Source organism: Solanum dulcamara, chromosome 10 (genome assembly GCF_947179165.1).
Source record: "Solanum dulcamara chromosome 10, daSolDulc1.2, whole genome shotgun sequence".
NCBI lineage: Eukaryota > Viridiplantae > Streptophyta > Magnoliopsida > Solanales > Solanaceae > Solanum > Solanum dulcamara.
In genome coordinates this window covers 60,694,141-60,719,463 of record NC_077246.1, presented here as the reverse complement: position 1 = coordinate 60,719,463, position 25,323 = coordinate 60,694,141, and the positions used below count along the sequence as shown (strand labels likewise).

Below are 25,323 nucleotides of genomic sequence, written 5' to 3'. Positions count from 1 at the left end.
GAGGATCAATAATGTTCTTGGTGTAATTTGAATCCTTAAATTATCAATTAATTATGAAAATGCTTAACCACTTGAAAAAATATCACTTGTCGCTTATCTCTATTAGTTTGATAATATTATTTCAACACGGATTAGGTAGTCAATAATTTCCAATTTTACCAATTATAAATTATAATTTTTTAAAAAAAAATCAAGGAAAGAAAAAAGTGAAGAATGAGGTTATAAGTCAAGCTTATGCACCCACTAAATTGACATTTTCTTTGCTAAATATAGAAATGAAAGGTAGATCGTTGTAAAATATTAGTATTATAATTTCAGAAGCAAATTACTAATTTGTCAAACAAGTTCTGGAAAATAAAATTCTATAGTAATACAACAATCTCTTTTTTTCCTTTCTTTTTGGGTATGGACATTTGCTTGTAAATGGTACCAATCACACAATGTCATATATTTTTGACCTTTGAATTACATCTATATATTACAATTGTTGATGAGATACTAATAGCCAGCCACGGCTCAACTTGCTTTGGATTGAGGCATAGTAATTACTGTTGTAGAAATATTTCCCCTTAGAATCCATATATTTGTCACTGAAATTGAAAGGCTGGATTCACAAAAATTGGCTGTTTCAAGAAGCTATTAGAGTTATTTTGTGACACTTCCCCTAGTTGATGAAATTTCTCCATGGCTTGAGGCACGTACCCATTAACATTGGTCATCAATGTATTGTTTTGGCTTATAGAATTGTATAAATTGTCATCAAATAGTTGTGGTATTGACCCAAAATAATCCATTTCTAATAAATGAGATAATGAACAAGTCCTTGGAAGTTTCAATGTTTGTTGTCCATTAGTAGCCACAACTTCAATAGGATTAATAGAACTCATTATTTCAGCCTGTTGTGTGTCTTCTTCCATTTTCATCATCTCTATAGCTCTTCCCAAATTCTTCTTCTTATAAATTCTACAAAGTACCCAATCATCCAACTGAAAAAGCTCAACAAAAAGTAAGTAGTAGTCATGACAAAAAAAAATAGCATAAAAGATTTTAATGGAAGTTGATTCTTACCCTCATGGATCCATTTGGCCTAGTTGGTTGAGACCTTGATTCACTCAATCTATATTCATGCATGATCCAATCAGTCTTGATACCCTTAGGGGGTTTTCCTTTATAAAACACAAGAGCCTTTTTAATACCAACATATTTTGATCCACTATAGATAGCTTTATCTGTTCCTGTAGCCTTCCAATAACCTGACACAGCTGCTCTATTTGGCCTAACACCATTTGGATATTTCCTATCACGAGGGGTAAAAAAGTACCATTCCTTTTCTCCAAATTCAGCTTTCTCTACGTGAAAAATCAAGTCAATATTAAATTCATAAAATTATTTTAATTAAACATGATTATTTATATTATACTAACCAGGCAATTCCCAGGGATCGAACTTATAGACATCAACTTCGGGGATGATTGAAACAGGACAGGGTCTAGAGGTGGCTTGATTTCGAAGATAATACATGATTAATTCTTCATCAGTTGGATGGAACCTAAATCCTGGAGGAAGTTGCTCCGGGCTATTTTTGCCAACCATTTTTTAAAAAATAATGGTCAAGCTAAGGAAGATATTAAAATAGAAGGGACAAATATATATGTTGTATGATTTGTGGAATAGAACAAATCTTTTACAAATCCTTTTTGGTAAGCTAAGAAAAGTATGATAAAGTGGGGTTCATGTAAGGGAATTTGATTCTATGTAAGAGGAAACTATTGAGAAGTGGGAGAGTAATTGAATGTTTGAAAGGAGAAAGTTGGCCAATTTATTCTTGAGGATTTTTGTCTTGTTGCTAATTTGTTTACATCATATGGGGTTCGATAATTGGCTATTTTTGACTTAGCATTCCTCGTATTATGAGTATAGCAAACTATACTTGAAGATTAGGTGTATTACTTTAATTAATTTCTTCATCCAATGGATAACATATCTATGAGTATGGGGTGAGGGTGGGAGGAAATACTTAGTTCTTATCTTTTTCTTTTCTTGTTTGTGCTACTTTAACAAACTTTTTCATTCCATGGCTAGCTTTTTTCGATTTTGAGTACCAAAATTAAAATAAATAAGTAAAGTTCTGCGAGAAGTGATTGATACACTAATAAAAAATCATTATTTTTTTTACTGAAAAACTTTCGGTGGCTATTTCCACTGAATATTTTGATTGACTAGGTGAGAAAAAAAATTAATAATGTTTTCATACCAAAAAATTAAGAAGTTTCTCATTATTGTTGAAGAGCTTGTATAGTTAGAAATGAGTGGAAAAATCATGTTCTATAACACAAATTTCTTATTAATTCACAGTGAAAAAACTTTTATTTCTAATAGTGTTATGATCTCATATTGAAGTGTGTGACAACGCTAATAAGAGTGAAAATTATTGGAGATTAAGGTTCAATTCCCAATGTATTAAGACGAAAAAAGTTATATAATTTTGTGCCATGTATCTAACCTTAGTTTGGTGTATAATATTATTCGATAGTCATGCTAGTGGAAGATGACAGGTACCTAGTGAAATAATCGAGTTTGTACAAAATGGTTCGTGTTCCATTGTTAATAAAATGAATTGTATAAGGGGTAGTGCCAGCTTGGGTCAAGCGGTTCATTTGAACATTCTTTGACGAAAAATTATACTATTTATATATGATTAAAATTATTTTTATGTATATATAGTAGATGTCGAACTCTCTTCGGCTAGTTCGTGTGTTTACTTCTATAGATTTTGAATCCCCTAATGAAAATTCTGACTTCGGGTCATATATATTCCATATTCATCAATTTAAAAGGTTGAAGATTTAGGTGTATGATGAGGACAATATTATTAGAGAACTTTTGGACTTTTTGATATTATAGAGTTTTGATATTTTATCCAAATTAATATCTTTGATAGATATGAATGTACCGCGTCAAGTAATAGCCAGAGAGAATCATCCCCGGAGTTGTGGTGAAGTGATAAGTACGCTTTCATCCTTAACTAGAGGTTTCGAGTTGAAGTTCTCTTGGGTATGGAGTCATCTTTGTTAGGGATCACTTTACTTCCCAATGTGAGACTTTCTGACGTGAATCTGAATTTAATTAGACTCCAATATGAATACCGGATAGTACTGAATAGAAAACAAACAAAAAAAAATAGCTAGCTAGAGAGAATCATTTGTGTTATTGCATGGCTAAATTAGAGCTCCACTACATCTTTTTTGTTTTGTTCCTTTCCAAAAAGAGGGGGAAAAGGTCTTTAGAACAAATGCAAGCACTTTTTCCCATTCCACAATGATGTGATGAAACTTATATGCACTTGGCGATCGTATAGATTCATTGTTTATATTAAAGAAAGTGACTTGTTGAAAATAGCATCCATACGTGATATATGAGTTGTGATTGTAGGCAATTTCTCAATCATTAAAACTTTACATTATCTTTGAATATAGTTACAGAGATTATTGTGCTTCAATGAAAATAATTCTAGTCATGAATCAAACAACTAAAAGGGTCTTTAGAAAGAATTTAGCACAAAATTATTACTTTTGATACACTGATAACATTCTGATTAGGGATAGGCATAAATACCGAAAAATCAAAAAATCGAACGGAACAGAACAAAATTAATTTGGTTTTTAGTGTCGATTCGTTAATGTTTCGATTTGGTGCCGTTCTTCTTTTCAGAAACTTCGGTTCTTCAATTCGATGTTCGGTGTAAGGATCACGAAACCACGGTGCACAGAAGAACCGGAGTTTTATTAAATAAATTTAAAAAATATTTTAAATTATATTACTTATATATTTTGACTCAAAATATTTAAATTTTTACCCAACCCATTTTGAATTTGGCCCAAATTTTAAAGCCCTAAAGTCTAAACAAGACAAAACTCGCAGAGGCGCAGTCACGCAGACCATAAACTTGTTCAGTTCAATTCTTAGGCTCACGCAGACCATAAACTTGTTCAGTTCAATTATTAGGCAGTATCATGGCTGGACATTTAAATGTAATGTTTGTGCATTTGTGTTAGTTTGGGCAGTAGCATTTAAAAATTAAATGTAATGTTTGTATTTTGAATATTGGCACTTGGCTGGATGTTTAAAGTACAGGACAGTAGGCAGTCGCAGGATGTTTTCATTTTATTTTTTATTTTCACCGAAAAATCATTTTAAAAACACTAAAATAAATCGAACCGAAGTGGAAAAAATAGAACCGAAATGATCTTATTTGATTTGAATTACGGTGCACACTTTTTCAAAATCAAACACCGAAGTACTGAAGCAAACTTTAACAAAAATCGAACCGATGAACCAAACACCCACCCCTAATTCTCAGGGCCGTCTCAACAAGTTTGGGGCCTAAAGCCAAACTTAATAAAGAAGCCTTACTTTTTTAGTTGACGTATATAAATTGAATAAGTATAACATATTCAGTGTAATTCTACAAATAAGGTCTGAAGTGGTAGGATATACACGGACAATATGAAATAAGAATGTAAACAATGTAAATTTTCAATGAAAAATATATAATATAAAGTTAGAATAATAAAACATAACTGAAAAGTTTTAAAAGTTTATATATATTGAAATAATGTTGCGCCAAATTTGATAAGTTGATATAATGATATTAAAATAGTGCTTGAAATTTGAAGAACACACCAAAAAACAAATTTGATCTTTTTATAAACACAAAAGAATAGATCTTTCATAACGTAGAAGGTTTGACCGTTTAAGATACTTTATAATATTCAATAATGATAATAGTGAAAAGGGGAATAACAAAAGCAAATATAAGCATAATAATGTTAGTTCATGATAATCATCAGAATATAAATGATGCAACAAAATAAATAGTCACATAAGAAAAGATGATATAATTAACTAATTACTATTCAATTTCTCAATTATCATAACGATCCCTATATTAAATGAAATTAAAAAAATTATTATATTTTCTACCCAATTTTTTTAAAATTTATCAATACATGAGATTTTATATATATATATCCCCAAATAAATTGGAGTCCTAAGCAATTGCTTTAGTGACCTTATGGCCGCGTCAGACATTCAACGAGACCGAAAACACAACAATAATTTATTTTATGGACAGTTATATTATTTCCAGCCCAAATAAAGATAAATCTGATGGCCGCGTCAGACATTCAACGAGACCGAAAATACAACAATAATTTATTTTATGGACAGTTATATTATTTCCAACCCAAATAAAAGTAAATCTGATGCATTGATAACTACTGGTAATATCTATTATTCCATAAAATTCAATTTCTTACCATCTAGCAACATGTGCTCAATGTTTTTCAATATATGTTATCACTCATCAGAATGTTGGATTTTCCTACATATTAGTAGGTGAAAGATTTGTGATTTTTCTATTATGAAGCATACTTATGTGACTTTGATGGGGAAAACATTATAATTATGTGATAATTTATAAAATTTACCATATTTTCTTAAATAAAACAAATCCAAAAAGATACTGTAAATTTTTTTCCAAATTTTGTGGGTGAATGAATAATACACACGTTTTGAATTGGACGAAATCATGTCATCGAACGTTATATTATTATTATTATTATTATTATTATTATTATTATTATTATTATTATTATTATTATTATTATTATTATTATTATTATTATTATTAAATTAACACATGCTTCTTTGGTGAACTTGTCATCAATTCAATCCTTATTCCAACCATTCCCAATTCATAACTACGTCAGATACGTAAGGACTATGATACTATAATCATATTCCCTATAACAACGGTGGAACCATGCTACAAATTTCAAATTCTATAAAATTCAATAACTTTGATTCTAATAGTATATTTTTCATAAAATATATTCAAAATCCAATAAATTAAAAAATATCTGAAACTGCCTTTGCTCTATAATATGAAAAAAGTTAATGCATTTCGAATAACATTTTCAAGTTCAAAGTCTATATCGATCAACTATTGTGGATTGAAGTTGTAGTTTAATAATTACAACTCCACCTTGCACTTAATTATACATGAAAATATTTTTTTATGATCACTTACAAATTAATAAATAAAAGTGATTTTTTTGTATATATTTTATGTGTAAAAATAAAAATTTCTTATAAAAAATATAAAACTAGGATATAATTTCAGGAAAAAACTTTACCAAGATGGAAAAAGAAAGAAAGACATATAAATCCAAGTTATTGGCGTGACATCTCGTAGTATTAATATCTTTCTATTTGTTATTTTGGGTATAAAGGTTTTTAGGTCAAATGGTAATAGCAATGTTTAGCTTCTTTTTATCGCAAGTACATGAATGTAGTAAGAAGCTTTATTTTAAAGCAAACCAATTACTACAATTTTAACAATCAAAAAGTCTCCATAAATTGAAGGGGACACCTTTTTTATTCCTTATTGAGCAAGTACATTATCTTTTATTACTTGCTTTTTTCGACGTTTTTGAATCAAATTTTTGATTTTTATTATTTTTATCAAGCAGTTGCAGTTTAAAATATATTTTTTTTACCTTAACCTATTTGATATTTATATTGAAACTTCAACTGATTTAGATTTACATTACTTATTGTTCATTTAAGGAGAAAGCATTTTCCTAATAGGATTTTTTTTTACACTAAATTAGACTTCAACCCAAAATTTCTAATTAAAAATGAAAGGATTTTATTCATCCAGCCACAAATTCTAGATATCCAGTGATGAATTTTTACTTAGGAAGGTCAAAATATGAAAAAGTAAACATAAGATAAAATCGAAGGAATTCTGAAAGAATGTTTGAATTGATTTTTTTTAAATAACTTATAAGTTAAAAGCTAAAAAACATAAGTTGAGTTAGCTTATTTTTATACTTTTTTTAGCCTAAATATAGGTGCTTAAAAGGAATTTTTTTTTTCCAAACATCTCTAAAAATTTTAAAAACCAAAATCTATTTAAAATAAGATAATCCAAACATCCTCTATACTCTATAAACATTTTCTTTTTTAAAAAAAAATTAATTATATATAAATAATATAATCTTTTCCTCGGCTTTACATAACTCCGTTAAAACCTGAGTGCATCTTTGGCTAACCACCAAAAGTTGCTAGAAATCTCCCCTGCTTTAGAAAATTGAAAAGTGGTTATAAAAGATGAGTTAGCTTGTGGTTATTATCTTAGCCACCTCACTTATGGGCTGTTTATTGGAGCAGATCAGCCCGTCGATCCATTTTAAAATAATATCCATAGAGACACGTGATAGGTCCATAATGAAAAAGGATTAAGATAAGAAAAAAGAAAAAAATAACTTTATTTTCAAGGCTCATTTTATATCTTCAAAAGACATTCGCGCATGTTTTAACTTATTATTCCGATTTGATTTTCGACCCACCCAGTGTTTTGAAAGACGTGAACATGAGACGTTTTATTTAATACTAATTTAGAGCTTCGTATTAATACTTAAAAGTTATATGTAAGACAAACAAAATTATAAATTAATTAATAATTAATATTAAAATAAATATTATATCTATCTAAATAATAATAATTTCATATAGAAAAATTAAAAAGTTGTTTAAGAAACCCTCAAGTCTTTGCTTTATTTTTTAAAAAATTTTGTTTTGTCATAATTTAAGAGAAGATTTCACTGGGATGTTGTTGTTGTTGTTACCATAATTTACATAAGATTATATAAGGTAAAATTATTGATTATATATTTAAACATATATTTTTGAAATCTACATTAATTCTTTTAATACATTTTTATCATATATTCTCCTTTTACCAATAACAACAACAATCTTTATAGTTCTACAAAATGAGATTGGGGGGGGGGGGGGGGGGGTTGGACTATATATATATATATATATATATATATATATATATATATATATATATATATATTTTATTCTATCTTAAATTATTTTCAATAAGCCATCAAATCAAAGAAAAATAGTCCAAAAATATTCAAAAAGAGATAAGCGAAAGTATACGAACCAATAAATAAAGTTCGAAGTAATACCTAGTGTTGACCTCTTGTTTATACTTGCTGAAAGAAAAAAAAAATACTTCATTAGAGCCTCAATTAATTATATTAATTTTAATCTTGATGAAGACACTAAAATTTAACCACCCAACTCATCTTTTCACACAATAAAGAAAACGTTAAACAAAATTCAATAAGAAACACAACAACAACACACATGATGAAAATTAACGGATTAAATTTACAGAAACAAAATTAAAACAAAGGGAATTCACCAATATTTGACTATATTTAATAAACAAACAATAAAAAGAGAAATAAAAGGGATAAAATTTGTACCTTGAAAATTTACCATGATATGCATAAATCTCGTTTGGGTAAATTTTTATTTAAACATAGAAAAAATAAATTATATGCAAACCTTAGCTTGTCTCAGGTTATTTTTGTAAAACCCTCGATTCAAGGACAAATCCAAAGTTGTTCAAAAAAAAATATAGTTACAAAAGTACAAGAAACAACATATAATAACAAAAACATTAGATAGTAACATAATAGAAACTATAATAAAATAATGGAATAATTAAAATATCAAAACAATATGATCAAATCTAACCTTATGTTCCTCAAAGCTCGACTAAATATTCATCTACCATCTATATTAAGTAAAACAGAGCAACAAAAACACATCAAACCCTAATATCAGCCAACACAAAGAATAATACAAAGCATATGATACAATTTCATAGAATAAACACATACTAATTTCTTAATCTAAAGAACTCCTCATAAGTTGTCGCACCAAAGATTTTTAAAAAAATCCAAATTAGAGGACTCCTGATAATTTGTCGTATTATAAGAAAAAGTGTCCTAAAATCTAATGGAATAGAAAGTGCACCAAAACAATCCGTACCAAACAGCCGAAAAAGTAACTTAAAAAACTTATTAATTTTCATAATGTTTTATCGATGAAAAATTAACCTTTTCATATCTATAGGAGGTTTTACGAAAATTGATATAAAAAGCAATTTGAGTCCGCTTTGCATTCTAATCAATATTAGTACGTCAGCGGTCTTAAACAAATTTATTTCCTTATAAAATTAATGCTTAAATTTTATGTTAAAGGACTTCTAAGACTAAAAGAATTTTAGTTAGAAAAATATTCTTCATATAGAACTTTAATCATAATAAGAAAATTTTTTCTATTTAATTTTTATTATATTCATTATAATTAATATTTAATATTACTAAAATAATGATATAACAATTGAAGGAGAATGGTAAAAAGACGATTTTATCTAAAATAAAGTTTTTTTTAATGAAAGACAAAAAGTTCAATCAATATTTTAAAAAACTTCATTCTTTTAATATAGTATAGATAGATATATATTATTATGTAAAATATACGCATCGAGATAAGACGGAAGTTAAGATTTATCAATTAATAACATAACAATAATAATATCTTTAATAAAAAATCATACCATATATTTATTTAAAAGTATATATTACATCTTATAAATGTATTATTTTATAATGACTAAGAATAAAGGTTTAATTACAGGGTCCTAACAGATTTGAATTAAATTAAATTATTAATTATTAACATTCATTAAATGTAAGAGAAAAAATAGGGGGACATTCAATGTGAGTAAATCCTTTACTACAATCTAGGAATTTAATTATACTGCCACACATCATTTAAAAAGCTAAGAACCAGTAAACCTCTCTCCACATCATCTTCTCCATAGTTATCTTCTTCTTCAACTCATTTTTTTTTTTTTTATTATTTCGTTTTGCTTTTGATATTATGCCTAAAAAAATTAAAAATTTTCTTACTCCTAAAAAGAGCCCTAGATTAATCGAAGAACAAAGCAATGGGTTGATCGATCCACCAAAATTTGAGTTACTCACTCAAATATCAGTATTCGTTGAAGGGAAAGTTACATAAATATACAATATTAAGAAAATATTTATCATTTATAGCAATAAAAAAAAATTTACTGAACATTTATAATATAGTTTTAATACATATTGCAAAGAACTATTTATAAAACATATATAATACAAGTTTTATAGATAAATAATACATTTATCACTTACTTTAATAGATTTATAATACATTATGTCAATTTCTTACAACACAAACATAATATATATTTTAAAACACTTATAATACATTTATATTGTATGGATAATTCACTTTTAATACAAGTGTAGATTTATGCTATGTATTGCTATAAATTGTATTAAATAAAAAATATCACTAAAATCAGTAATTAATTTTTAAAAAACACTCAATTAAATAATTTTTCCTTAGTTGAATCAGTTGATAATCTGGTCAAAATCTCCTTATTTAAGCTAATGGATCCTTTCTTTTGGGTCCATTACTACACTCCTTTTTGCAGGGAATTCCTTAAGTGATGTAGTGAAAGAGTATATCTTTCTGCTATGCAACATGCCATTTTCGGCATACATTTTTATATGTATGGAACACAGGTATTATTCTAAGGAGAAAGACATATTTTCTTCTGTATCGAAAAATCAGTTATACACTTAAATTATAACATCATTCTGATAGTATGTGGCGTATTACACTCGCTGTCATGTGGCGTCACATCATCGCTACATCAGAAATTATAATTTTTTTAATTTTTTTTTATTAATTAACTTTTTTTTTATTAACTATATTTTATATTAGTTAACTCCTAATTAATTATTAACCACCCATCCAATTTTTTATATTTCTTTTCTTTTCTTTATTAATTAACTTTTTTTTTATTAACTATATTTTATACTAATTAACTCCTAATTAATTATTAACTACCCATCAATTATTAACCACCCATTCAATTTTTTATATTTCTTTTCTTTTCTTTTCTTTATTAATTAACTTTTCTTTTATTAACTATATTTTATTTTATACTAATTAACTCCTAATTAATTATTAACTATCCATCCGATTTTTTATATATTTGTTTTCTTTACTAATTAACTTTTCTTTTATTAATTATATCTTATACTAATTAACTCCTAATTAATTATTAACCACCCATCCGACCCCCCCCCCCTCCCCAAACTCCAATCGTCTTCTCCACCAAAATGGGGAGAATAATTCTTCTTCTTCTTAATGAATTTTGAAAAAAAAAAAACAAGATTCAAAATGGGGAATAAATAGAGGTGGGTGTAAAGAAGAAGAGGGTAGGTGGTGTGAAGAAGAAAGGATGTGGGAGTGGGGTGATTTTGTTTTTTAAATTTTTTTACTTGGTTTTGAAGAAAAAAAATCAAGATTTAAAATGACAGTAAATTGAGGTGGATGTAAAGAAGAAAGAATGTGCGGTGGGTGATTATTTTTTTTTAATATTTTTTTTACTTTACAGAATCTGGCGTGCTTTCTTTTTGCCACGTCAGGGGATAATAATTTCACTTTTAGATAGTTTAGGTGTGTAATAGGTTGCCATGATAATTTATATATGTAACTGACTTTTCGGTCCAACTTCATGGGGGAAATTTATATCTTTTCCAGGTATTTTAACTTGTGACTCTAATGTGTAGTGATTTAATGTATTGTTCTGGACTTTTTCATATATTAATTGCTTGTATTTTTCTTTTGGTGTGTATTTTTTGTGTTATGTGTTATGTTGAAAAAATATAGTTTAAAATTAATTTCAATTTTATAGAGAAAAAATCAATTTTAGAAAAGAAGAGTCGTCACTTAATTTTTTAAAGAAATTAAAAAAAACTTAATTAAAAGAACCTAACAAATTTAAGTCTTAAAAATTTAGAGAAAAAGGTACGAGGTTCTTATATTCATTTTGAGAAGGTGTTAAGCATTCAAATTGACCGCTAACGCGCGGTTATCCGACGATTTAAAAAATTATTTGACTAACTTTTGAAAAATATTAATTTAAAAGGAAAAAAAGATTTTAAAATTATTATTTTTATTATGTTTTTTAGATAAATGATCAAATTTAAACATTAGAAAAGAATATACATGTCTATAAAAAAAGTAAAAAGTTTATCAAATGACTAAGTAAAGGTAGAAAATTATTTAAAGAATAAATTAACATGAATTGGTTTATCTTTAGGAAAATCTAATTAAGTTAAAACAAATTAAAATTAATATCTAAGCAAGCATAAATAACATAAGTAAATAAATTATTACAATCCGAATCAATATAAATAAATAATAAATAACACATGAAAATATAGCCCGACACTTAGTTTTTGTACGCTTGGACTAAGCTGTTGGGTCATTTGCGTTTTGGGCCTTAAGCACAATTTCAATGTATATTGCAATTGTGTATACTGTAAATTCATTGTATACAGTGTATACAATATTATTTATGTATCAAACTGTATAAACAATGTATACCACCTGTTTGTTTTTTGTATATGTTGTATATCACTGTATATCAGTGTATACAACATTGTTTTCTTGCATATCAGACTGTATAGATACTGTATATCAGTGTATATGACACTGTTTCCCACCTGTATTCCGTGTATACATGTCACGCCCTGGGAGGGTACCCTAGACGTAATCGGCACTCAGAAACCATTTCTGGCTCCCAAGCGAACCACATAGCCTGATCAGACATCCGTTCATCCATTCAATTAGCGGAAGACTTAAAATAAAGAGAATATTCGACGGGCAACTCAAATCATCTATCTAACTCAAGGAATAAAGGCCATGGGCCAACAAATCAACTCCAATATTTATCATTAAAAATAGTTTGACATGAATAATTCAAGGAAAGAAATACTCAATCGACCCATCACTATCTAGTCTATGAAGCCTCTATCACTACTATCTAATTGGTGCCAATGACATGTTCATGACTACCTCAAATCAAAATGAAAAGGGCTAACTCGACGCAAGAATACATAAGCGGTGTCCTCCGAATGTAGGGGAGGACTCACCAATACGCTGAGTGCGAATAGATCCCCAATGATGCTCCTATTGACAATCTCCCTGTCTCTGCATCATGAAACAATGCAGGTCTAAATGGACGTCAGTACATGAAATGTACGAGTATGTAATATGGCAGAATGGAACATACCTCAAGGAAGAATAACATCGGTCCACATATCTCAAATCAGAAAGATAAGAGAGACTCAAATAAGGCGTTATAAGTCTAAAGTAAGAATACAGTTTAGACAGAGACCAATCATATACCATACAATCCAATCCAATTATGTATAATACAGTTCAATCAAATCATTTACAATTCGATCCCTTTCAATCATGTACAATCCGATCCAATCCAATCTAATCACAATTCATCTAACCCAATCCAATCACATATCGTCTAATCCAATCCAGTCATATACCATCAACTCAATAATCAACTCAAAGGACTCAACTCCATAAATATGCAAATTAAATTATGCAATGTTTTACAATTCAACTCAATCATCTACAATCACCATCAAACCAATCATATCAAGCACAATCCATTCAATTAGGAGTTTCTCTAACCGATAACTATCACCATATGAGCGAGTGATAGTACAACAATCCGACGTTGTTGCCACGTCCGTCCATACTTTGCCAGGGTATGAACGATCAATCAATTGTGGATCCATAACCAATCAAGTCCTATCATGTCAGGACAATAAAATAGGAAACATCCGACTTTAACGGTTCGATCCCATGGGAAGCATCCGACTTTAATGGTTTAATCCCCTCCTACGTTTGGCGACGTAGTTTATTGGTTCGAGTAGGGACTATACTCTTATCCAATTCGGTTCTCGATACTCCTCCCAAGACTCAATATGCTCATATCTATCAAGTGAGTAAAATACTCAAAATACTCATTTAGTCTCATTGGACTCTTTTCAAATCAACTCATTTAGTCTCATTGGACTCTTTTCAAATCGACTCATCTCAAATCATCAAACTCTTCTCTTTAAAATTTATACAATCTCAACTCAATATCAAAAATCGACATTTTTAAAGTAAAAATGCTCAACTCATTTATACTCAAAATACTCATGTTCAAAACTAATTAAAAGACTTCTCAAACTCAACTCATGCTTAAACTCTTTTTTTAAAATCATAGATGGAAATAATCATTCTTTAAAACTCAAAATAGCATATAAATAGTTTATGCAACAATGCTCACAATCATTTATTTAAAACTCCTTCTCAAGAGATCATTTATTTTCAAAATGCTCATAAGACTCCAATCAATCAAATTATCCAAATCACATTTCACATAATTACATTAGACTCCAATCTACTTCATCACACAACATCCTTATCAACATAGCATCTTCATTCACATTATCGTCAAGTATCATCATTCACATCATCATCAAATATCATCATTCACATCATCATCAAATATCATCATCACATCATCATCAAACATCAACTCTAAAATCCTTATTTAATTCTACATCCATTTATAGAAACAAAAGTGACATTCTAGCTCTACCAACGTTTTAATTCTTTTTATGCCATTCACATTCATAACTATTCCAATTCATTCTTTTCATTCCAATCAACACATATACCCAAACCATCCATCTCAAACTCAAGACAAATTATGACCAAAAAGAAATCTCATCTTGGGTTCATGTGAAGGAAACATGAATCCATACTCTCAACAAAATGCAACTCAAGAATACCATCAATACATATTAATTTATATCCAAAGATCCATTTGTAGTCAATAATATGAAAGATAACTATTTAGTAACTCAAGTCATTAAAATCATCCATCAATTTCTAGCATATGAAAATATTCTAGGGTTTAGGTAAATTTCAAGGAAAATCTTCCTAGAAGGTTCAAATTCTTCACAACTCCTATCCAACACATCAATGGGCATATGGAAGAACTCAATCCATATTTTAGGTTAGCCTTACATACCTTAAAGTAGATGTTGAAGAAACCTTGATGTTAGGTCTTCAATGGAAAGCTTGAATCCTTGAGTTTTAAGGGCAAACCTTGTTGGAGATAATTTGAGAGAGAAGGGGATGAAGATTAGGGTTCTTTGGAGAGGCAAAAGACTGAAAAATATGGTCCAAAACGCATCCAAGTTGTATATATAGGTATTAGATAATTTTCCCTAAATACCCCTCTAAAATCTGGAAAATTGGACAAGTCCGCGACAGGTCCGCGACGCGGACGTGTCGCGCACCTTTCTGTTCGTCAAAAAAGTGAAATCTGAAAAATTCGTCAAAGTTCGCTTCAGGTCCGCGACGCGGACCTGTCGCGGACCTCTCTGTTCGACCAATCATAACTTTTGATTCCGAACTCAGAAAAATGCAATCTTGGTGATGTTGGAAAGAAGACTCAAAGATCTTTAATTTGATAGGTGATGGGCCACCCAATGCATTGTATTCTAGGAGTTATGGTCGTTTGAAGTTGAACCTTATACAAACTCATTCGTAAACTTAGGCGAACCTAATTCTTTGGACTCGGCTTTGTTCTAGGGTTACCTTATGACCCTAAATCACATCTAATACACTTCAAATACTTAGGAATTGATCCTAACTCATATATACCACTAGGAGTCACCGAGTTCGATCCTACACGTACATGAAGAATGGCTTGAATTTTGGCGGAAAAAAATCCGGGGTGTTACAATACAGCCTAATATCAATATTCAAATCATGAATATTACTTTCCTTTCTATTTATCAACTGTCCAGTAATTCGAGTAAGATGATGGGAGACTCAAAACTCAATTATATGCAAGGATGGAGTCCAAAGATGGACTCGAATTGATATCACATGCACCAAAATATAATTACATAAATATTTACTTATTTTAAGCTAAACCAAGGAATATATCCTGATATTTTAAGTTATTAAATTGATGGACATCCTAGAAATGACTAATTACATGTATATATGTAGACAAAGAAAAGAAAAGAAAAAATATATTCAAGTAACTGAAGAACACAGATTTAATATATACGCTATACTAGCTCAAATTTTAAAGAAAGAATTAAATCAATTAGGCCATGAAAGTTCTAATTAAATAATAACTTTAAGCATATTTTTGTTATCTAAATCATGTTAAAAGAAAAAATTAAAAACATGAAAATCTATATTATCAAAGAAAACTATTTGGAAAAATAATGAACAAAACTAAGATCTTTCATGAAATAATCCTAACACATGATAGCTAATAAATCCCAACACATGCTAACTATAAGAAATTTATATCATTAATCTAATTATTCTTATTACATGTTAACTAAAAAAAATAAAACTACGAATCAACTAAATACAAAACATGAAATAATTAAATAAAATAAAGTTGAGAATTTTTTTTTTACCTCTTTTCGGGCAGCGAGACTGAAGACGATGAGCGGAATACAACTTCACCACCACTCAAGAGCTTGATGGAACTCCAATCTACAAAAAAGAAAAGATTAAAAATTTAGACTCGAACCTTTATGGGTTCGGTGTTATAAGAACACTGTTCTTAGCCTAAATTTCGATTTCAATTTCCTATTTTCCTTGAAGAAAAATATAGATTGAAAGCTAGAAATTTTTACAACTTTTTAGCTGAAAACAAAAGTCAAAAATCCTAGCCAAGTTAAGAAAATTTCTAACTTTGGGGTGGCTAAAAAATCTCTCATTTCTTCTCTCTTCTTAATAAGAATATGAGTCTTTATATAGGCTCCAAAAAGTTCAAATTTTCATGCAATTTTCGATGTGGGAGATTGTTTTTTTTTTTTGAAAAAACTAAAATTTTCAAAAATGCAAACTATAATTAAACTAACCTAACTAACATTGTATTTAGTTAAAAATGAAATCTTTTTGAGTTGATTTTCGAATAACTACATAAATAGTAATTAAAGATATAGTTATATAAAAATATGTATATTATACTAAAATTTAAAAAAAAATAAAAAAAGTTAAGAATAACATGAAAATATCTTTATTTTTTATAAAAGCTAATTATTTTAAAATGTTCGAAATTCAAAGAAACTCGATAACTAATTTGTGTTGTAGAGGATCAAAATTGGGTGTCAACACTATAATCAACGATACTAATATTAGAATATCCAAATTGACAAAAAGAGTTGGTGAATGTGATAATGTTGCAATTGAAATAAATTTAACAAATCAAAAGGGTAAAAAAAAGAGTAAGATGGTAGTCTCTACTACAAGAGAAGATTCAAACTTCGAGTGGAATTTTGTTGTAACGACATGTCTCCGCCGTTAGGAATAGGACAATGCGAAAGTATTTCGGGCTAAAAAATTTTGGATAGTAACTTCAAAAAAAAATAGCCTATGCCAGACTTGGACGAATTCTGAGTCAGGTGAGGTCTAGGGTGATCGTGTAAATGGTGGGAGATCGAATATCAGATTTATTTGGATAAGCTGATAGCCAAGGCGATACTCACACGGTGGGAGATCGAATCTCAGATTTATTTGGATAAGCTAATAGCCAAGGCAATACAGAGTATTTACGCTTTCACAGAATCGCATTCGGACGAGTAAAACTTCCAAAATCAAATTTGGCTTAAAGGGTATATTTTAATACGTTTTGAAAAGGGAATGTGTTGTGAAATGAAGGCTTGGAGCTCAGAATCTAAGCTCTCTATTTCCATGCAATCCGCCAGAGCGGGACAGTCGCAAGATTAAGTCAGAATAAACCAGAATGGTCTATTTCTGCAAAAACAGCTCCTAAGACTTCAGGAGGCGACCTAGGGCGAATTCCATCAATTTCCCATGGATTTCTACCTTATGATAAGGATTTTACTCCCTAAATTCATCCTTTGATTCCTAGATCCTAGAAACTATGGTTGGTAATCATTGGGGGAGGGTTTGAACTAAAAACTAATGTGGAAAATAGCCCTAGGGTGGGGTTAGGATCATGGGTTTATCCTAGGATGAGAATTGTGTTATTTTTCATTATAGTTAGTCCATTGTGTTGATACTTTATATGTATTTACTATTTCTAGACCAGAGGAACGAACCTGAAAAGGGAAAGCTCTTGGACTGTAAGGTTGTTGAAGCTTGAATTTGAGGTAGGTGACGGTCTTGTTTCTTGTATGTGTTTCATATACTTGTTAAATTGCTTCATGACATGCCTATGTGAATATGAATAGGAAAACATGTTAGATTATGCGTGAAATGATCACTTGCTGGCCTATTTTATGATAACCGTGTTCTTGGTAAATAGAATGTTATAAATACTGAATGTATTTGTGATTGTGGTATATTTGGATCGAGTGTCACATTCCAACATATAATCTGGATTGGGTGTTAAGTTCCAATAAATAAACTGGATTGGGTGTCACATTCTGAAACATATTTGGATCGGGTGTCACGTTCTGACACAAAGTTGATTGTTTATAGGTCTCTTGAGAGGATCCTTGTGTGAAGTTATAGCGTGTTAAGATATTTAACTGTGATCTTGCCGAATATGATTAAAGATGAGATTGGTTGACCTATTCTATATATGTGTATGCTTGTTATGTTGAATTTACTTGTCTATGATCCGCTTACTGGCTAATCGGGTGATCGTACCAGTACACTGTTGTTTTGTGTACTGATACTACACTTGCTCTGCCTTTATTGAGTACAAGGCATATTCAGCCGGCTATGGAGAGACCTCGTTTAGAAGAGTGAGACTTGTTCGAGTTTAAGGGTGAGTTGTTTATTTCAAACTGCCGTGGACTCTTCTTTGTTCTAGTCTTTTTTCCAAGACTAAGATTACACTATTTTTGTATTATGTCTTCATTTTTGGGGGTTTTCCCCTTTCTTATGCTGATGTTGGGTTAGAGTTTTGGTACGGTCGATTTTTAGTTCCTAGGATATTTTCCTCATTTTTAGTTATTGTTTGGATTATATTCTAAGTTTTGGGGGAATCAATATTATTTCTTAATTTATTCCTTCTTCCACAAATATTTAACTATTATATCTCACAAATGTGATAGCTTGGGCTGTAAAGATGGTTTTACCATCGGAGAGTTAACGTGGGTGTCAGTCAAGGAGGATCGGAGTTGTGATAAAGTTGGTATCAGAGACTAGGTTCGTTGATCTTGTCGTACCAAAACGAGTTTAGTAGAGTCTTTTGGAATGGTATGGAGACATATTTACTTTTCTTCGAGAGGCTACAAGATTTTAGGAAAGGTTTCATTGTCTTTATTCCTTTATGCTATAACTTGATTCCAACTAGTATCTGGTGATCCAAATTGGTATCTAACCTCTTTCACTATCTTTTCTGCAGATGGTCAATACTTTCTATAACGGTGTAAGGCCCGTAGCTCTAGTGGAACCAGAGGAAGAGTCAGTCGTTCGAGGGTGTAGTAGAGAAAGAGGTAGGCGAGGAAGACGAGGCAGGGGCAGAGGGAGAGAATCACCCGCCAGGGTAGAAGTTCCTATTGAAGAGGTGCTAATAGGTAAGGCCCCTCCTGCTCCCCAGAATAAGTTAGAGGGAGAGGTAGAAGGTAGAGAGGAAGAAGAGCATGCTGAACAGAAGGAGGAAACCCAGACTGTAGCTGCTGGTATTTCTCCTTTAGACCCCATACTAGCTCACCAGATCATGGCCTTCTTGAGTGGGTTGGCCGACACTGGAGCCATTCCCACCATGCCTACAACACCAACTCAAGTTGCTTGTCCTATTGCTACTGCAGCTCGAATAGCAGATGAGATGGTAGGCACTGATGCCTTCTCCAAACTACTCATGGGTCCAGTAATGACCGATACAGAGCATGACATACTCATCAAGTTCCTAAACTCAAACCTCCGATTTTCCATGGGACTGAAAGTGAAAATGCTTATGAGTTTATTCTTAATTGTTGTGAGAGGTTGCACAAGCTGGGTATAGTGCACCAACATAGAGTGGAGTTTGTAACATTTCAGCTGTAGGGCGAATCCAAGTAGTAGTGGAGGACCTATGTAGAATGTCGCTCGTCAGGATTTCCCCCACTCACCCGGGTTCAATTTCATGCCATATTCCTATAAAAGTATATTCCCCATACTTTGAGGGACAGAAAGAAAGATAAGTTTATGACCCTAGAGCAGGGAGGTTATCAGTGGCTACTTATGAGGCCAAGTTTCATGTGTTGTCTAGATATGCCACTCAGCTGGTCACCACAGAGGAGGAGAGGATCAAGTTGTTCGTGAAGGGTTTGAACCCCGAGTTGTAGGTACTGTCCGTCCATATGACTTCGTCAGGCAGGAATTTCAACAAAGTTATGGAATTTGTGAAGAAGGTTGAACGTGTGAGAAGAGATGGGCAAGCCAAAGCTTTGGCTAAAAGGCTCAATAGCACAGGTAATTTTTGGGGATCCTATTTCAAAGGGTCAGGCAGGCTGGTGATTATAGCTCGGCCAATTTAGTTAGTGCTGCCCGCTTTTACTAACAGCTTTTTAGATATTCAGCAACAGCATTCGGCCCATGAGGGTCAGGAAGCATCATTCTTGGGTAGCCACCCGTCTTTTGATCGTGGCTATTTTAATTATGGAGAGTCGAGACATATATAGAGGGATTGTCTTCACCCTTGCGGGACAGTTTCAGTACCCAAGTAGGCTCGAACATTAGTACCAGTAGCTGGGAGGAGCAATGGCAGAGGACGTCTACACGGTGGGCGAGGAGGAAACTCGAGAGGACGTGGAAGCCGAGGTAATGATAGTGCAGGTCAAAGAGAAGCCCAACTAGGCAGGGAGGTATCCCGTTAGGATGATCGGGCTCAGTTTTATGCTTTTTCCAGCAAGATCGAGGCAAAGGCGTCTGACATAGTGATCACATATATTATTCTTGTCTGTGACCCAATGGCTACTGTTTTGTTTGATCCGGGTTCCACTTATTATTATGTGTCTGTGAAATATGCCTTGGATTTTGATACACTGTGTGATATACTAGATGCCCATGTTCATGTTTCTACCCTTATTGGAGAGTCAGTCATAGTCACCCATGTGTATCGTGGTTGTTTTGTTGTGTTTATGGAATACTAAACTTGGGTTGACTTAGTGATCTTAGACATGACAAATTTTGATGTGATCTTAGGCATGACTTGATTGTCCCCCTACTTTGTTGTACTTAATTTCAATGCAAAAATTGTGGCTCTAGAGATCCCGGGGAAGGCAAGGCTAGAGTGGGAAGGGGTGTACAAGCCTAATCCAACTAAGGTCATATCTTTTCTCCAAGCTAGAAAAATGGTAGGACAGAGTTGTTTGGCCTATTTGGCCCATATCCAGAATGTGGATGTAGAATCTTCTACTATTGAGTCTACTCCAGTAGTGTGTGAATTTTCGGAAGTATTCCCTTCAAACTTGCTTGGTATGCCTCCTGATCGAGATATAAATTTCTGCATTGACTTAGAGCTAGGTACTCTTCCAATTTCCATTTCTCACTACCTTATGGCTCCGACAGAGTTGAGAGAGCTTAAGACTCAAATTCAAGAGCTTCTTGATAAGGGGTTCATTCGTCCTAGTGCTTTCCCTTAGGGTTCTCCAATGTTGTTTGTCAAGAAAAAAATGGTAGTATGAGAATGTGCATTGACTACGGACAACTTAATAAAGTCACCATCATAAATAAATATCATTTGCCTCATATTAATGACCTTTTTAACCAGTTACAAGGTACTTCAGTCTTCTCCAAGATTGATTTCAAGTCTGGGTATCATCAGTTGAAAATTAGGCCTGAGGATGTGCCCAAAACAGCTTTTAAAACTAGGTATGAGCACTATGAATTTTTGGTGATGTCCTTTGGGTTGACCAATGCACCTGCAGCCTTTATAAATTTGATGAATGTGGTGTTCAAGCCATTCTTGGATTCGTTCTTAATAGTGTTTATAGATGATATATTGGTATATTCAAAAAGTGAACAAGAACATGCAGATTATCTTTGAATTATTTTAGGTATTTTGGAAAGACAAAAGTTGTATGCAAAATTGTCTAAGTATGAATTTTGGCTACCTTTAATTGCCTTTTTAGGTCATGTTATTTCAAAAGAAGGGGTAATGGTGGACCCACCAAAAATTGAGGCAGTTAAGAACTGGTCTAGGCCTAGTTCCATAACCGAGGTTAGAAATTTTATTGGACTGCCAGTTATTATCGCCAGTTTGTGAAAAACTTTACTTCTATTGCTACTCTCTTGACCAAGCTAACTAAAAAGGAGGTGTCATTCGAGTGGACTGACAAGTGTGAAGAGATCTTCCAAAACTTGAAGACTTTTCTGACCCTAACACTAATTTTGATCCTGCCGGTCGAAAGTAAAGACTTTATTATTTATTATGATACTTCACATTCTGATTTGGGTGCTGTGTTGATACATGATAAGAATGTTGTAGCATTTGCTTTGGGACAATTGAAGGTTCATGAGAGAAACTTCCCGACTCATGACTTAGAGTTGGCAGGGGTAGTGTTTGCATTGAAAATCTAGAGACATTATTTGTATGGCATCAAGTGTGAGATATTTACTAATCACCACAGCTTATAGCACATGTTCACCTAGAAAGACATGAATTTAATGAAGGTGGATAGAGTTGCTGAAATATTATGATGTTACTATCCAGTGTTATCCAGGTAAAGCTAATATGGTGTAAGACGCATTAAGCCAAAAACTGGTTAGCATGGGTAGTCTAGATTATTTGGGAGCCCTTATGTGGCCCCTGGATAGAGAACTTCAGGCCTTGGAGGCTAGGTTCATGAGACTAGGCATCTCAGAAAGGTGGGATAATGGACGGAGTTAATCTAAGGCCCACTTTTATAGAAGAGATAAAGACCAAGCAGTTTGAAGATGTTAACTTAAATGAAATTGGAGGAAAAATGTGGATTGGCAAGGCTCAAGACTCAACACTTGATGTAGGTGGGGTGCTTCACTTTAGGGTACGGATATGTATTCCTCGAGTAGATGGACTAATTCAGAAAATCTTGTCTGAATCTCATGGTTCATGATACTCTATTCACCCAGGAGTGACTAAGATATATCAAGACTTGAAATGGTTATATTGGTGGCCTAGTATGAAGAAAGACACAGCTGAATATGTAGTCAAGTGTCAGAATTGCCAATAGGTGAAATGTAAGTACCAAAGACCTGCGGGCTTGCTTCAAAGAATCCCCATTCCAGAATAAAAATAGGAGAGAATAGCCATGGACATCGTGGTGGGACTTCCCGTGACTTTGGGGAAGTATAACTCCATTTGGGTGATGGTTGCAGGTTAACAAAGTCAGCACACTTTATTCTGGTTAGAGTAGATTACAATGCACAACAGCTGGCCAGGATTTATGTGAAAAAGATAGTAAGGCTGCACAGAGTGACCCTTTCTATCATTTCAAACCGTGGTACATAGTTCACTTCCAAATTTTAGGGAAAGTTGCATGAAGAGTTGGGCACTCAACTTACTTTCAGCACTTCTTTTCATCCACAGACAAACAGGCAATTAGAAAGGACTATACAAGTGCTGGAAGACATGTTGAAGGCATGTGTGATCGACTTTCGAGGGGCATTGGGATAAGTTTTTGCCCAAGTGTGAGTTCTTCTATAACAATAGTTACCACTCTATTATCGAGATGGTACTATTTAAAGCCCTTTATGGGAGGGGATGCAGGTCTCCCATAGGATGGTTTGAAGCTGGAAAAGTAGAGTCATTGGGGATAAACTTAGTAAGGGAAATATTTGGTAATCATTGAGGAAATATTTGAACTGAAAACTAATGGTGGGAAATAGACCTAGGGTGGGGTTAAGATCATGGGTTTGTCCTAGGATGAGAATTGTGTTATTTTCATGATAGTTATGCCATTATGTTAATCCTTTATATGTATTTACCATTTCTAGACCAAGAACGAAAAGAACAAACCCGGAAAGGGAAAGCTCTTACACTATAAGGTTGTTGAAGCTTGAATTTGAGGTATGTAATGGTTTTGTTTCCCGTATGTGTTTCATATAATTATTAAATTGCTTCATGATATGCATATGTATATATAAATAGGGAAACATGCTAAGATTATGTGTGAAATAATCACTTGCTGGCCTGTGTTTGTGATTAACCTATTCTTGGTGGTATAATGTTGTAAATACTGAATGTATATGTCATTATGGTATGTTTGGATCAGGTGTTACGTTCTGGCATATAATTTGATCGGGTATCACGTTCTAATATATAATTAGATTAGTGTCACATTTCGACACATATTTAGATCGAGTGTCACGTTCTGACACAAAGTTGATTGTTTGTAGGTCCCTTGAGAGGACCCTTGTGTGAAATTATAGCATGTGAAAGATATTGTGTTGTGATATTGCTGAATATGGTTGATCTTGAGATTAGTAGACTTATACTGTATATGTATATGCTTATTGTGTTGAATTTATTTATCTATGATCTGCTTACTGGCTAACCGCATAATCCTACCAGTACACCATTATTTTTGTGTATTGATACTACTATTGCTCTGCCTTTTGTTGAGTACATGACATATTCAGTTGGTTGCGGAAAGACCTTGTTTAGAAGAGTAGAAGCTTGTTCAAAGTCCAAGGGTGCACTACTCGGTCATAGTGCTGTAGATTTTCTCATTGTCTAAGTCCTTCATTCAAGACTCAGATGTTCAGACAATCGTTTAATAGTATGACCTCTTTGGGGAGTGTTTTCCTTTTCTTATATTGACATTTGGCTAGAGTTTTTATATGGATGACTTTCAGTTCCTAGGATGTTTCCATATTTTGTTTGATATTTAAATTATTTTGCTGAGTTTATGGGAACTCAGTCTTATTATGATTTTATTCCTGCTTCCGCAAGTCTTTAACTATTTTATTTCATAAGTTTGATAATTTGGGCTGTAAAAATGGTTTTCCCACTAGAGGGTTAGTGTAAATGCTAGTCACGGCAGGTTGGGATCGTAACATCATCAAAAAGAGTACGTTGACCGTAAGGTAAGGGATATGACATTCGAGGCTGGTGAGCAAGTACTTCTAAAAGTGTCATCCATTAAAGGGGTGATGAGATTCGACAAGAAGGGTAAACTCAGTCCTCACTATATTGGCCCTTTTGAGATTCTTGACTGTGTAGGGCCAATGACGTATAGATTGTCCTTACCACCCAACTTGTCTAGGGTACACCCATTGTTCCATCTATCAATGCTGAAGAAGTACTATGGGGATGGAGACTACATCATTAAATGGGACTCGGTGTTATTAGACAAGAAACTTCAATATGAGGAAGAGCCAATTGTAATTCTTGATCATGACGTCTAGTAGCTGAGGAATAAAGATATCAATATGGTCAAGGTGCAATGGAAACATCGCTTGATGGAGGAAGCTACTTGGGAGACTTAAAAGGACATGCGGGACAAGTATCCTCAACTGTTCGATGAAACGGGTACTACTCTATCTCTACTTTAG

The 25,323-nt window shown here is 32.1% G+C and overlaps 1 protein-coding gene and 1 pseudogene across 1 annotated transcript; one reads left to right on the top strand and one right to left on the bottom strand.

Moving 5' to 3' along the window:
- Positions 1 to 412: 412 nt before the first annotated feature.
- LOC129870399 (NAC domain-containing protein 2-like) lies at positions 413 to 1,799 on the bottom strand. Its single transcript, XM_055945173.1, has 3 exons — positions 1,425 to 1,799; positions 1,069 to 1,349; positions 413 to 986 (listed from the first exon to the last, which is right to left on the bottom strand). Exons 1-3 carry the CDS (start codon positions 1,591 to 1,593, stop codon positions 588 to 590), a joined length of 849 nt encoding a protein of 282 aa, XP_055801148.1. The 5' UTR covers positions 1,594 to 1,799; the 3' UTR covers positions 413 to 587.
- An 18,748-nt stretch (positions 1,800 to 20,547) lies between these two features.
- LOC129869846 (uncharacterized) lies at positions 20,548 to 25,323 on the top strand (annotated as a pseudogene).